The sequence below is a fragment of the Myotis yumanensis genome, unplaced genomic scaffold, assembly GCF_028538775.1.
Source record: "Myotis yumanensis isolate MYYU_CA2020_CCGP unplaced genomic scaffold, mMyoYum1.0.hap1 SCAF_15, whole genome shotgun sequence".
Lineage (NCBI taxonomy): Eukaryota > Metazoa > Chordata > Mammalia > Chiroptera > Vespertilionidae > Myotis > Myotis yumanensis.
In genome coordinates, this window is record NW_027223766.1 from 17,964,991 (window position 1) to 17,981,968 (window position 16,978).

The 16,978-nt window shown below is 33.5% G+C and overlaps 1 protein-coding gene across 4 annotated transcripts in view; it reads right to left on the reverse strand.

Annotated features, from left to right (window-relative positions):
* Positions 1-16,978, reverse strand: part of CUNH8orf34 (chromosome unknown C8orf34 homolog) — a 249,830-nt gene that overhangs the window by 59,308 nt on the left and 173,544 nt on the right. For all 4 annotated transcript variants that reach the window (XM_070391951.1, XM_070391950.1, XM_070391949.1 and 1 more), the window contains 2 exons: positions 12,561-12,646; positions 7,461-7,537 (listed from right to left, as the gene is read on the reverse strand). In XM_070391951.1, coding sequence (XP_070248052.1) covers positions 7,461-7,537; positions 12,561-12,646 — 163 coding nt within the window. The remainder of the gene's footprint in view (positions 1-7,460; positions 7,538-12,560; positions 12,647-16,978) is intronic.

Consider the following 16,978-nt stretch of genomic DNA (forward strand, 5'->3'; position numbering starts at 1 on the left):
ACTCATCTACTGATGGGCACTTGGGCTGTTTCCAGATCTTTGCTATTATAAGTTGTGCTGTTATGAACATAGGTGTGCATACATTCCTTCTGATTGGTGTTTTGGGTTTCTTAGGATATATTCCTAGAAGTGAGAATACTGGGTCAGATGTCAGTTCCATATTTAGTTTTTTGAGGAAACTTCATACTGTTTTCCATAATGAGTTCAAGACATTAATAGTGTGCTATCCCCCATCTTCTTGGGTATTATTTGCTTAGAAACTCACTGTCCTTGTTCTATATCAATGCATATTTTTCTTCCAATTGTCTTAAAAATAAAATACAGAATTTAACTGATCCCAAGAAATAGTGCCATCATTTTAGCAATGGAGAAATAGTGAAATTATGTAAAGAGATGATTAATTAGAACAACTACAATCAATGATCTAACATTTATATCATACTTAATAATCTCAAGTAACTTTTTCTATGTAAATGTTACATTTAGAAGCTACATTTTAAAAATTCACAGAATTTTTAAAAAATATTTATACCAGTTTGGACAAATATTTCCATCATCAATGTGTTGGAAATCAACAGACCAAAAAATGTCAAAAGGAAAAATCCCACTAGATCCCAAAATTTGGTTAGATAATTTGCCTACTATAACACTTGGTTTTAAGCAGTTTTATTGGCATCTGAAATCTGAATCATAAAAACCTAGCAAAATTCCACATCCTAGAAGGAAAAAGAAATGGTAAAATTCTTTAGGGTTGAGCAAAATGTGTATTAATTTCTGTTTTCTAGAAGAAAATTCATTGCTGCAATTAGCTGCCAAAATTTGTCAACACTATCTTTTGAGAGACAAAATTCACCATAATTTATTACTTGTATTTGATGAGATGATAATGAACATTAACTTAGTTTCTTTTCCACTTTGCAAGAGTGCTAATTAAAATGTTCTATCTTAATTCCATAAATGCTACCTGTGTGTCTAGTTTTCCACACTGGATATATAATACAAGAAAATTGCAACTGTTCATTGACCTATTTATTCAACATTGCTTCCATTGACCAGCTATTTAAGTCAATTTACAAAGAATTATAAATACTCTAAAATATGTGCAACAATTTACTTACCATAAAATTATACGTGGTTATGAAAAATATCAAAGATGTTTTATTGGAAACATTTAAAAAGTAAGGATGATGAAATAGTCAAAATTTTCATAAGGGGAGGGTAATGTGTAGGGAGAAACAATATTAATAAGAAACAAAGTAGAAAGTAGAAAGTAGGGTTATCAAAAGTCATAGTTAAAGAAATAGTCTAAAGGTTCCCTAAAGTTCATACCCAGTTTTACATGGGAAACCTATGGGTACAATTCTTTCTATGCTTTTTGTCAAATCTAAGTGATAATTTTCTATTTTATGTCTTTTAAATGTATGGGTCTTTTTCAGTATGACTTAGAAGAGGTAAAGATCTGGGAAAAAAAAAGTGGAATAAAAGGAATAAATCTCCAAGGGGACACATGCTATTTGGCTTGAAATTAGTATACAGATTTCCAGTATAGAGAAGTAAAAGGCACTGTGCAACCTGCATATTATAAACAGTCATATGATTTCAGCAGATTGTGACATTTTCATTAAGTCTCAGCAAATCAGAGATCATGTGTAGGGAAATTCATCTTTTAACATAATTCCCAAGAGCACCAGGGGATTTTTTTTTTTTATGATGTGTGTTTTTTGTGTATGTTTTTATTGATTTTTTTAAAAGAGAGGATGGGAGAGGGAGAGACAGAAACATCAATGAGAAAGAAATATTGATCAGCTGCCTCCTACACACCTCCACCAGAGATTCAGCCAACAACCCTGTGATGTGCCCTGACCAGGAATCTAACCAGCAACTCTTGGTGCATGGGATGAGGTGCAACCAACTGAGCCACATCAGCGGGCAAAACATTAATGTTTCCAGAGATTTTTTTCACAAGGATTTCACTGTACTGTAAACTAACAATGTAAAAGGGAAAAGAAATACAGGTGAAACTTTGCTGATCTATGCACTTCATTGGATAAATAAAAATTTTAAAAAATCAATTCACCTAATTCTTTCCAGTCACAAGAAATTCATTTAGGAACAATATCCTTCCTGTCAAATTTCTTTTCTGAATTTGTGTGCTAGCTGTATGTGGAAATAAGCACATCAATGTTTCTTTATCTTCATGGCTTCCAATTATAGTTGTTATTCCAGGAGTATTATAATCCAAATTGGTACTTTTTAAAGTTCATATTTATGGGCTATGGGGAAAAGGTGGTATGTGTGGGAAATTCCAACTTCAGACAACTAGGTCTGAATCCCTTACTATTTGTGAGTGGAAGTAGAAAGAATTAGCAAAAAGTGAAGGCAAAAAAGAAAGCCATCCACTTGTTCCTAGAACATCAACAAACAAAATGTTTTGTTTATGTACTAATTCATAAGCACATATTAATCAATCTTACAAGTAATTGAAGTTGACCTCTAATCCAGCTAAGTAGACACCTTATTAAATGATGATTCTGGAATCACCTACGTCTAACATCTGCATTTGCCACAGGCAATCTTTCCAAAACATGTATTATTTCCTTTTTCACTTTCCTTCTGAGTACCCTCCCAATTTTAAGATCCCCTCCTTGTCATGCCAGCCTGGTTTCTCGGATTCCTCTAATTGTGAAAGACCCAAGCAAGACTAGTCTTTCTTGCACCAAACTTACTGATACCTTCCTTTCATAAAAATATACTTGTCTTTTGATCCAGTCCCTCAAATGTCTACTTTTTTTACTATCTCACAATTCTATCTTTGATATAGGCTACTGATAATGTCCTCCTTTTAATCCTTTCTATATTACATGTCCAATTTAGCAGTGGCCTCATTGCCTTAATAATTGTATGGACCCTGACAAGTTCTATTAAAGAGGGCTGGGACACTGAGAAATATGAGCTTTAGTTTTTCCCCATTTATGTGACCTGGGACAAGTTACCAGATTATCTAGGAGCTCAATATGCTCACCGCAAACTTAGAGCACTATTTATTTCACAGAAAGAGTGTCAAGCCTAAGAGATAAATCATAAGAACTGCAAAATTCAGAGATGATTGATATTAAGTATGTAAAAATGCTTAGCAATTAAAAAGTACCATACAAATATGTGCTATCATTTTCATTATTACTATTTTCATTCTAGTTAGTTGCATATACCTCCTCAAATATATAAAGCTCTTCAGAAGAAAAATGACCTGAAAATAAAACTCTTAAAAACTCCAGGCTTTTTATAAAACCTTTCCTTATAGGAGTCCTTTTAATTTTTCTTCTACTTTAACTGATGACCAGTTACATAAAGTCTTAAGGGAGTCAGCTCATCGGCCCCAGTGCCCATCAGTAGATGAGTGCACACAGAAGCTGTGGCACATTTACACAATGGAGTACTACTCAGCCATAAAAAAGAAGGGAATCTTACCTTTTGTGACAGCATGGAAGCATCTGGAGAGCATAATGCTAACTGAAATAAGCCAGTCAGGGAAAGACAAGTACCATATGATTTCACTCATAGTTGAAATCTAATGAACAAAATAAACTAACAAACAAAATAGAAGCAAACTCACAGATACAGATAACAGACTGACAGCTGTCAGAGGAAGGACCATTGGGGGCTGGGTTGAAAAAGGTGAAGGGATTAAGCAAAAAACTCATAAGCACAGACAACAGTAGGGTGATTAGCAGAGGGAAAGGGGTGTAGGGGAAGAAAGAAGAGGGTAAAGGAGGGATACGGAGTGATGAAAGGAGACTTGATTTGGGGTAGTGAACACACAATACAATATACAGCTGCTGTATTATAGAATTGTATGTAATTTTATTAACCAATGTCATCCCAATTAGTTCCATAAAAAATTTAAAAAAAGAGAGTCAGCTTATGATAGTCTGGTCAGTGCTGGTGAATAAATAAAACAAATAGCAGATTTACAAAGAAAAAAAAGTCAGTAAGATATTTAATGTCAAATATCTTTCTTAGTTATCTTATTTTCTCATTATGCTCATATGCTTGTTTAACAAAAAACAATATAGAATTTTTAAGAATGCCATAAGAACTGTGTAATTAAAATATCATTGCTGTAAGTCTTTTTGGCTCACTGATCCAGAAAAATATGTACCACATTTATGAATTAAAAGGTTATAATCAATATCTGCTGCTTGGTATTTTCTTCCTAAGATTTTCCTTTTGTTGGTTCATTTTTAACAAATAGATTTAGCTAGCAAATTCAGCTTTAATCGTCACAGCTGTGAATATGTTAAGAGGCATTCCAGAACACAGAAGGAGGAAGGGAAGAGGGAAATTCCTAAAGGATGACTTGCTTATTAGGGAGACGATAAAAATCTAAACTAAATGTTGCCTTTACTTCACTCAAATATTCACAAAATATTCATGAAGTATTTTAAACACAGGTGAAGCCACTGGGGAAAAGTTTCCAAAATCCTGCTACCCACTTATTAATATCCAATACCCAACATGGAAAGTTAGCAAATAGAGACAGCACGTGTTGAAATTACTCTAAATGGTTTTTAACATTTGTGGCATTTTTACATTTTGCAGTATATGACTCAAAATTTGCTATAAAATATATTGCATTTCTTACGATAATAAAGAAAAAAAGTTCTGTTTTGTTTCAATTCTCCATTCATATCTACACAAAGCCACAATTTTCTTCTTGATTTACCAAAAATACAGTCCTCAGAAATATTATAGAAGTATGTTTTGGGGGAATTTGCATCTAAAATATCATCAATCTGACAAAAATTTTTAAAAATCCATGTTTTCTTTACAATAAAAGCAGCTACCACCTAGAGATTATGTTCAGGATCCTGATATTAATTTATACAGGTATTTTTATATTCCACATATTTCCAAAAAGAATTAGTGTTAATTTGACTAAATAGAATTATAGAATTTTCAAGAATTCAAAGTCTAATCATTGATAAATGAAAACAAGTAACACTGACTTAGAACAGATGTCTGCATAGGAGAGCACTGTGTGAACACTATCAAAAGAAAGCAGAAAATCTTTTAAGAGCCAGTTTGTAATAACTCAAGAGAATTTTGACAAAAAAAGCTAACTTTTCTTTTTCCCCCTTTCGGATTATTAGGTATTATTAAGTAAGTCAAATCCTATAAACAGATATACCTGAATTTTAGAAAGTGATTCAAAAGAGAATCTAACTGTATCCTTTTAGATATGAGGCAGATAAGTACATGGGCTTTGGTAGAATTCACAGATGATAAAACAAATCTTTGCCAAAAGTGATGAATGACAGATTATTCATTTTTATCATCATGAGATTATGGAGACAAACTGAAGTTTATAAATGTCAGAAAGTTCCTTTAAAAAACATTATTACAATCCCAGGTCATACTCCAAAGATAATATTTGCATCAAGTATGTATCCCATTATACTCTCTGATGTGGGAACATTATTGGAACCCTGGGTTTGGTTGTGGCATAACCCCCACGTTACAAGGGACTTGGCAAACAAGAATATGTCCAGGGAAAGAATCAAAAGTGCTGAAATTTTTGCAAACTACACAATAGAAGAACTGGTTGAAGGAACAGATTGTGTTTGGGCTGATCAAGTCTCAAATAGGACATCCTAACTGTCTCCAATAAGTGGAGAGTAGTGAAAAGGAAGGATTGGACTCAGGCTATTGCCCAAGGAACAGAACTGAAACCAATGGTTACAAGTGGTAGTGAGGAGTATATGAAAATGTCTAACAAACAGGAATAAACTCCTGAAAGAAATGGGAAAGCACCTGAATACCAGGGATATGCAGTAGAAGGGAAATTGACTAGCGCTCAACTCCTGACCTTTTCACTCTTTTAGCTTTGGGAGCTTAGTCCTGTTACGAAGCTTCTCTGACTTTGTTTCCTTTTATATAAAATGGATATCCTTACCTTCAATGAAAGTAAGAATACTGAGATAAGGAAGAGGAAAGGCTGAACCTGATGGCCGCCACGGTTCTTTCGATTTTTAAGGCTCTACATATATAGTTCATCTCATGACGAGAAATTATTGATAAAAATTTCATTTATTCAATATATATGTATTGTGTATCTACTATGTGTAGGCACTTTGCTAGGGATACAAAAGTGAAAAAAAAGGAAAATAATTTTTGCCCACATAGACCTTATATTTTGTGAACAAGATGAACCATAAGCAAAACAAGTATAATACATAGTATATTAGAAGATGACAACTACTATATAGAATAACAAAGAAAACAAATTTGAAGTTTTAAATAGGATTCTGGGAAACTTCAAAGATATGTTAATTTCATCAGTAATTAAAAAATTAATTTTATTATGAAATCCATTGGAAAATGTGGTGCCCTCAATCAAATCTTGTGATCCAAGTAATGTTCCAAATACTATAACCTCATCAGAGAGTGTTATGGTCTAAATTATGTCCCCCCAAATTTATATGCTGACATCCTAACCTCCAGTTCTTTAGAATCTGACTGTAGTTGGAGACAAGGTTTTAAAAAGGTAATTAAGTTAATTGAGATCATTGGGATAGGTCTTAATCCAATATGACTAGTGTTATTAAAAGAAGAGGAGATCAGGACATAGACATGGACAGAGGGATGACGATGTGAAGATACAGAGAGAAGATGACCATCTGCAAGCCGAGAGGCCTCAGGAGAAACCAAATCTGCTAGCACTCAGATCTATCTGCCTTCAGAATTGTGAGACAATAAAATTCTGCTATTTAAGCCACCCAGTCTGTGGTGCTTTCTTATGGAAGCCCCAGCAAACAAATACAGAGAATACTGTAGCATGTAAACCCATTCTAAATATTAAGTTTAGGATAGCACAAGACTGCATAGTCATTTTGAAAATAACTCAGAATCTTTTATAAACTTTATGTTTAGAATTTACATGTAGATTTCAGTTTTCCTGTATTTATTCTCTCAACATTATATTGCATTGAAAATCTTAAACCTATTGGTTTCCTCCCAATATACTCTATTGAAGAGATAGTTTAACAAAAATATCACAAGGACTTCATAACCAATAATAGCATGCTTATATTATATGTGAACTTTCAGGATATGCAAAACATTTATTTTTCTATTAAGATAGGTATAAACTTATTGAAGTTTAAGATGGCAACTCATATCTTATAGAATACTCATGTGCACAAAAAGGTTTTAATACCAGAATTTATTTTCTCCCACCTCATTTGAATCTTCTTCCTTAATTGCAGCCTTGCTGTATACTTGTAATCAAGCTGGCCCCCTACTGATATGAGCACTCTGCATAGTTATGAGGGACACAGTGGGTGTACACTTGAAATATCCTTTAAAGTTATTGTTTCCTATTCCTTTCTACTTCTATTAGATTTTCCTATCAATGAGATAAATTAGTTTTAGAGATTAAAACAATAAGTGAATATACTTACAGGTCCTGTTAATTTAGATGCTATTTCAAATTCTCCACCCTCCTCCATTAGTGCTTCTTCAGTCCCAGGTAAAGAATCTATTTTTACCAAAAGAACGAATAAGTTACAGTCACATATTGCTTAAATTTGATATACAAGCCTATTACAAGAAGGATATTAAAGTGACTGAACTGGTTGCTGAAAAAATTACAGTGTTTGTGAGTTAAAGTAGAGTGCAAAATATTTATTCAGCTTAAAGACAACCTATGAAAAATGTTATGAATTTTGAATGTAGAAGGACACAATGAAGTTAGAAATGGAATGTGCAAGAGCTGCTGTTATCCTGGATAGGGTAAACTTTCTTTTAGCATTTCATTCAGCTAATTGTTGAGACTTTAATGTTCTTTTTCTGGTTTGCAATTTTATATTTATTTGTTTTACCTATCAACTGTCTTCTTTTTTTCTTTACTGGCCACACAATGTAATTACCATTTTGTGTTCTTTCTCTTAAATAGGATAGGAAATTCTGAAAAGTTTGGAGAAGAGTGCATATTATTAAATGATGGAAAGTTTTTCATTTTAATGTATTAAGCAAGAAGTTGTGATTTCTTATCTTGAATAGATTGAGGAGTGAATGAGTAGTGACTTTCAGATATGTGAATAAAATTATGGCAACCCTTTCCATATGTCTGCTGAGTTAAATTAATTATGATGACAAGGATTTATACGGGTTATAAAAAATTCTGCAATAAGGACAGATATATAGAGAATCTAGAAATAGTCCATACTTTAATAACTTCTATTCAAATTTAAAAAAATCAGTAAAGAGGAAGACATTTTAAACTATTAGAGACTTCTAAAATTGATTTCTTATAATTATTAATATTTGAGAGTCATATGAATCCCTAAAAATTTTCCCTCAGATTCATGTAAATATGGAGACAGATTTTTCTGTTAATAAAATGTGTGCTCTGGGAAGAAAATGAGAGCATTAAATCTCTCAAGCCCTTAACGGCCACCCAAGGAGACTATGGAAAGCTTAGCATAAAGCCGTAATTATACCGTAGCTTCTGAATCAGAATCTACACTCAATAACCGCTATATTCTCAAGTTGTATGCAAATTTAAAATTTTTACCTACCACCCTTCCAAACAGACATTAAAAAGAAAGAAATTTTTGTTGACAAAATCAATACAGATGATGAAAATTACACCAAGTTCAAAAATATTAATGCACTAACAAAGAATACTTGAATCCCTATTTACTAAAACCCAATTGGTAAGAGTGACAATGTATAGACTTTTTACATTAGGATGTGTAAATTAGCATAAGTTTAAGTCCTCTAAGACTGAATTATAATCTACTGAACTGTGAGTAAATACTAGTGTAATTTTATTACTTACTCTATTTTTCCTGTTTTATTTGTGTTGAAACTCTTGAGTAGAATATTAACTTAATAAATAATATTAAAATGTTCTATTCTGCATTACTAAGCAAATTATTTCATATGTAGGAGAAAACCAACCCTCTGGTGGATTTGCTGATTTTTTTAAGGTTAGAAATATTATACTATAACTAAGTTTTCAAGTTCTCAGTCAGTAATTCATGGTTTTAAAGAGGTATTGTCATTCTGATTGATTTTTTAATGTATGTATGTATTAATCAATTCATTCAACTATTTCTGTGTGTTTGTATATTCATTTATTCAACAAATACTATAAGTCACTAGAGATATTCTAGTAGGTGCTTCATAACAAAATAATTTTTTATGAGGAATGAATTCTGTTCTTTTCTTGTTTGAGTTGAATTCTTCCTGTTTATTGGTACAATATCTAGTGGGATAAAAAATATGATGAATTTGCCCAGCCAGTGTGACTCAGTGGTTGAGTGTTGACCAAGGAACCAAGAGGTCATGGGTTTGATTACCAGTCAGGGCACATGCCTAGGTTGCAACTCAACCCCCAATAGGGCGTGCAGGAGGCAGGTGATAGATGATGTTTCTCTCTCTTAAAAAAAAATCAATAAAAAACATTTAAAAACATGATGAATTCCATTCAATGTAATGTGAGACAACTGTGAGGTCCTGCCAGAATATTTTTGAATTTACATTCTAGTAGGGAAAATATATATCCTAAAAATAAAATTTTAGTTTCATGCTTGGAGCTCCATTTTTTAAAGTATTTTAGTACATTGCTGATTAACAATAATTGGTGTGTGCATATGTGCGAACTACTTTGTCCTATGTACTTACTCTTTTATAAGTCTATATGATTTTCAAAATACACTGAGGGGAAAATGATTCTCTAAATTGATCAAATATTAGAGCTTATCTTATCACTTCATTTTAGAGAAGAAGCAACTGGAACATAGAAAGATAAAGTGATTTTGTCAAATTCAAAGTCTCTGGCAGTACTTGAACTACAAACTACCTCTGTTGTAATTGGGCATGCTGCTAGAAATTAGAAAACTCTAGACTTTAGCTTTATTCACCTTTTTCCTGCCATTATTTTTACTTTTGCTGTGTGTGTCACAATAGGCTTTTATGCACAAAATTATGCCCATTCATAGAAATATTTTTTGAGCCAAATTCAGTGTGGATACAAAGCTGAAATAAAAATCACATTAGCACTTTCGAATAATTTCAATAATATTGAATTATTGAATCTAGTTATTTTCTAACGTAAGTGGAAAAGAATATATTGAATCAGAAACTTATGTTTTCAGATTTGTTCATTAAATCTACAGATACTTAAATGTCAAGAATGCAGAAGTTTAAGAAAGGACCTTACACGTAATAAATACATTTCCCCCCAGTGGACACAAGTAAATATAATCAACATATTACTGGTGTATTGTTTAAATTTCCAAAAAAATTGAGTTTCTATAATTCTCAGTTATTATGAATATGATTGCTGAAGATACAGATTTGTAGATTGGTGGATTGCGGGGGTGGGGGGTGTTGAGAGAATTTTAAAAAATAATGGGCCAGTAGTTAAGTAATATCTGTCTTATGTCAACAAATGGCCAACAAATGGCCAACATACTGCCCCACTTCTGCTGGCTGTGTTAAAAGTCTCAAGTGTTTCATGTCACTAGTACTATAAGAGATTTGAGTGCATGTAAACTATCATTATTTCATTATATTGTGCTACACTGGCATTGGTGTATGTTCCCATCACACTTTTATGTTTAAACGTTTATTGGGTAATACTTGACATATAAAAAGCATATTCAAAATATATTTATGCATAATATGTAGTGTATTTATATTACAGAACACGATGAAATAAACACCCAAGACACCACCTAATTTAAGAATTAGGACTTTTAAATAATCCTCATTTACCTTTGCACAACTTTCTTATCCCACCTCCTTGTTTCCTCTACCCACTGACAATAACCACCATTTTGAGCTTTTCATTCCCTTCTTTACATATAGTTTTATCATTTATGTATGTCTTCTTAAGAACATATTACTTAGATTTGCTAGTTTTGAGCTTTTGCATGAATTTAATTCTATGACTTGCTTTTTTTCAATCAATACTATGCTTTTAAGATTTATTCAGCTGTGAGCTATAACCTGCTCTTCCAGTTGGGAGTCCTCGCTGCCATTTCAGATTGGTTACTTGAATTCAACTTCAGCGGGAGCACATTATGGAAACCACCAATTTCTACAAATCAGGGCTTTCTCTTTTCAAAGAAACAGTTGGTAACATTTATTAGCACTCCACTAGTTTCATCCATCTTATGTGTAGTTGAAATGCATTCAGTTTCCTACAATATAACACTTCCACAATGTCTACCCATTTTCCTCTTCGGGAGCATACTGAGAAGGGTTGTTCACATTTCATGGTACAAGACTTGTTTCGCTAAGATATTTTCTTAGAAGTGGAGTGCCTGGGTTTTAGATTATATAAATGTTCAAGATTTTAAGATAATGGGAAAGTTTCCAAAATTGTTTATGCCCACCTGTAGTGTATGACTTTTCTTTCATCTATGTCTTCACCAGCACTTGGTTTTGCCAAATTTGTTAATTAATGGCAAACAATTGGTTATAACACAGCACCTCTTTGTGGTCTGAATTTGCTTTCCCTTGGTTACCAGAACATTAAGCATCTTTCAAATGTTCACTGGCCAATTGTGTTTCTCCTCTTCCATGAAATGTCAATTCATACCTGTCGCTTATTTTTCTATTGTTTTTGATTTTTATTCAATTATAGATGTTCGGGGGATGGAGGGATTGAACAAAAAAGAAAAAATTGTAGATGTTCTTTATGTGTGTATTCTGAATATTAATATTTGATCAGTTACAAATATATTTCAAATATATTTTCTTACTTTGTGGAATAGCTATTCACTTTTTATGGCATTCTTTGATGAACAATTTCTAACTTTCTATAGTTGATTTTTTTTATTTCATAGTTAAGATTTTTTCCATCTTGTTTAAGATGTCCTCCTCTATCCAGATGTAAAAAAAAAAAATGTTTCTACTGTTTCTCTGTAAATTATCCCAGCTGGATGTCCAGCTGCTTCCTGCTAGAATACGGAACGGTGAAGCAGTGATGTACCTTTAATGCCATCGTAGTGACATTACACGGGCTTGATTATTCAGCAACCATTTTGAAGTGCCCAGCCGTGAACTTCATATGCTAAGCTAAGGAGTTTGAATTTTGTAATATAAAAAAGGGGGGTGACATAAGCAGCTTTCTTCGTAAAAAGAGATAATGAGCTAAAGAGGGGTGAGATAGTACAAAGACTATTTGAGATAGTACAAACAAGGCTGTTAAATTAGACAGAGAATGAGGACAAACACACAGACCAGGCAGCATCAGGGGAAATGAAGAGGAGGCTTCCTGGGAAAGGCAATTCTGAATAAAGGGATCCCTGATGTGAGAATGGGAGTGAGCAATGTAAAGTACCCCAAACCAGCTGGAATTCGTGACAAATTTTGTCAACAGCCAACATATGGTTGACCTGTTTGTACCCAAAACAGGCACAGACATTAAGAGCCTGCTCCTCAGAATCCATATTCTTTTGCCCTTAACCTTCCGATCCTCATCCTGAAGGAGGGGTACACATATGACAGGCAGCTATGTAGGTACTGTGGGATTGAAAACTCACTCAAAGAATCCAGGATTATTTCATCTGGAGAAGGAAGTACTTGTGTCGTCTCCTCTGTTCTTTCTGCCAAGTTGTCTCCTTGAAGTCTAAATAATTAAAAAATAATTAGAAATAATTAGAAGTGTGAAGTACATTCCATGGGGGATTGGTACTATTAACTTCTACACTCTAAAATCAGACATGTGTCTTCAAAGGAGAAATAAAATTGTACCAAAGCCTTTGTAATATGGTGTTTTTGCTATACTACCCTTGAAAAGTCTTTCTTTTTTTCTCTCTCCTGTATACATGGGAAGGTTAGTTTAGGTAGAAACTGCTTTTCTTCTTGGCCTGACGGGAGGACAGTTTATAAGCAAATGTTTTCACTGAAACTACAACAAGGGAGCGAGTGGAATAAAAACAAGAGCATATTCACCTGATTTCTGGGTCCAGGGGCATGAAAAGGTTTCCATTCTACACAGAAGTTTACCAAACACAATTCTCTAAATAAACCAAACCTGAGCAAAGGCCTGCAGATCAAGGTAAGTCTCAATAGTGGAGATAAAGATTCCTAATGCATGTGACTTCCTAGGCTCTCAGACACTGTGGCTTCTTCAGGAGAGGACGGCTGTGTAGGTACTTTTATGACAGTATATTTCTGAGCCTTTCTATCCACATCTCTATGCTGAGAAAAATAGACTCGCACAACCCAATTCAAACAGTCTGGGTTTATATTACACTGTGAACTATGCTATCAAAGGAGGTAGAGTGCATCAGTAAATGTTGGAACCCTGTCCTAAGGACAACCGATTAAACTCTGCTAATGTTGGAGGACATTACATCAAACAATACGGAGACTAGAGTTTTTATCAGTTCTCTTACTTTTTTCTTGTATTTAGCTGAAGGCAAATGCCCTCACCGAAGAATATGAATAAACGCATAACACATAGCATTAACATTTTAAAAAACCAAGTACATTTCATAACTGTACCACTCTTAAAAATTAAAATTTTCAACTATTTTATATCTTTGCTTTTGTATGCCCCAGTGGAATCATGTAATAATTTGCATTTGACATCTGTATATTCAAACATATGCATGTCTTTCTCTACCTTTTGTGTAATAATACACATTATAAATTATATTTTCATTTGTATTCCTATATTCAATTCTACATGTTTCTGTATATAGTATACATTTATACTTACATGTATTCCCTTCTATACACAAACACATTTGCTAATACAGTAAATAAGTAACAGCTAATTAAAGAATTCTCAAGGGTAACTTCCTGACAGTTATAACATTTTTTGGCCAAATATGTATATTTTATACATTTTTAAATTTTTCAATTATAGTTGATATTCAATATTATTCTTTATTTCATATATACAGCAAAGTGGTTAGAAAATAATGTACTTTACAGAGTGGTAGCCACCTGGTCTAATACCTATTTACTTCTATATTATTGACTATATTCCCTATACTGTAATCTACGTCTCATTGACTATTCTGCAACTACCAATTTGTACTGCTTAATACCTTCATTTCTTTCACCTAGTCCCCCAAATCCCCCCCTTCTGATAGCTGTCAGTCTGTTCTCTGTGTCTATGAATCTGTTTCTATTTTGTTTATTTTGTTCATTAAATTCCACATATAAGTAAAACCATATGGTATTTGTCTTTCTCTGACTGGCTTATTTCACTCAGCATAATACCCTTGAATCCATCCTTGCTGTCACAAAGGGTAAGAGTTCCTTCTTTCTTATGCCTGCATAGTATCCCATTGTGTAAATGTACCACAGCTTTTTTTTCATGCAAAATTATATTTATACAATAATTATATATACATACACTGTCACTATCAGACTTATCCAACATAGATATATTGAAGTAATTTGTAATTAGGGTTGAAATTTGATTATTTACTTAAACAGGCATCATTTGCATCAATGTTTTTATGTCAAAACATACAGAGTTAAATATCATAAAATAAAATGAAATATTTGAGTTCCACAAATAATTGCTGATGACTTTTTATGTACTAAGTAAAGAAGATATATATATTCTTTATCCTTCATCCCACCATTTATTACTTTCACCCTAATAGATTAGTTATTTTCAAACAACATTTGCATCTATGAATGAAAAGAATAAAATCCTCAGATTATACTTGTTTTAGATCTAAAACAAATATAACAAAGGAAGTGAAAAGGAATAAAAATATATTTTTTTGTACCACAGCTTTTTTATCCACTCATTTACTGATGGGCTATTGTAAATAACTCTGCAATAAACACAGGGATGCATATATTCTCTCAAATTAGTGTTTCGAGTTTCTGCAGAAATGTTCCCGGATGGCAAATATATATATGAAAGGATGTTCGCATCACTAATCTTAAGAGGAATGCAAATTAAAACCACAATGAGGTATCACCTCACACTTGCCAGAATGGCTGTTGTCCATAAAGTAAGAAACAACAAGTGTTGGCAAGGATATGGAGAAAAGGGAACCCTAGCACACTGCTGGTGGGAATGCAGATTGGTGTGACCAATATGGAAAACAGTGTGGAGGTTCTTCAAAACATTAAAATAGATTTTATACTTCTAGTTAATTTTTAAAATTTTACTTGAAAAAAACAACCCAACTTTTAAATGAATGCTTTAGCTACGTCTCAAATCTGCCCAACTATTTCTTCTTTATAATTATAACTAGGATAAATACTTCACTAATCAACAATATAAAATATTCTTTTTTGAGCTTTTTCCTAGCCCCACTTCATAAAAATTATCAAAGATAGGACACATGTAGGTACATGAGATATTAAAAGGTATAAGTCAAAGTTGTTAAACACTGATAATGAGCTCCAACACATTTGAGCATTTAACATTAGGTTAAAAACCTAAATGGAAAATAAATCTCCATCAAAGGCAGGGAAAAAAATCAATAAATAAATAAGTTGTAAATTTATTTTGCTCACTGCCAGCTTCAGTAAAAAGAAAAATTTATTTAACATGTATTAATATGCTCAATGATAAGCCAAATGTTGTGGAGATGTAAAGAAATGACAACTGTCCCTGATTTCACAGAGGCTGCAATTTAGCTGAGCTGAAAAGACAAGTGGCCATGAAACAACCCAACAAGTTGGGTGGCCCTGAATCTGGCTCATCCTCGTTCAAGCAGTGCCCTCCAGATACCTTGAGAGTTGAGTTTACCGTGATTTGGCACCAACTCCACTGCGGAATGCTTCACAGCCTGCTATCCTTGAGTGCTCTGCCAATGTTTCCCAAGCAGTAATCCACACAGCACTACTTCTGTAAGAGGTTAATAGGTGCTATACAAACCAGGGGTGTGTGGGCAAGGCCAGGAAATATAGCTCAATAATAGTTACATCATTTTATTCCCTACAAGAGTTTTACTCAGACTCCTAAACTTTTTTCTCTGCTTTCTAAAGCTCCTTTTCTGTATTAAACACTCTTCTACATTCTCACCCTCTCAACAAAATGTGTCCTGCTCCTCCTTGTCATAAATGAAACCCTTTTCTCTTCTAAGAATATTACATCCCCCTTTTTCTCTAAGAGTACAGCTTCCTAAACTTCACCTCAGATAACAAGGGATTATAAATATTAACCTGTTATCTTTCTGCCATGAAAGCTTTGCTCAGGCTTAATTTTTTTCTTCAACTCAAGTGTTAGTATTATCTTGACTGATTTTCATGTTCATGTATATTTACCCACTGCTTCTTTTTTTTTAAATTTTAAATTTAAAAAATTTAATCTTTATTCTTAAAAGTATTACATATGTCTCCCTTTTTCCCCATTGACCCTTTCTGGCTTGCACCTGCCCCCCACCCCAGGCCTTCACCACACCACTGCCTGTGTCCATGGGTTATTCATATATGCATACAAGTTCTTTGTTGGATCTCTTCCCTCCCACCCATCCAGCCCCTCTGAGATTTGACAGTCTGTTCCATGCTTCTATGTCTCTGGATCTATTTTGTTCATTAGATTCCACATACGAGTGAGATCATGTGATATTTGTCTTTCTCTGAGTGGTTTATTTTGCTTAGCAAAATACTCTCCCGGTCCCTCCATACTGTCTCAAAGGGTAAGAGATCCTTCTTTTTTAGTGCTGCATACTATTCCATAGTGTAAATGTACCACGATTTATAATAGTTAAGATCTGGAAATAGCCCAAGTGCCCATCAGTAGATGAGTGGATATCCTCTGGTTTCAAAGTCCCTCCATCTCAGATCTGGATATCTTCCCCCCACGTCACCTTCCCTAACCCAAAGACCGAGAACTCAGAATTGTCCTACGTCAGAGATTGTTAAATACAATGTTCAGTTCCCTAACAACAAACTCACCTCCTTTAGGACCTTACAATGTCCTTAACACTTCCTCTTAATTAGACATACATCTCCATTTGCTAGAATTTTTCTC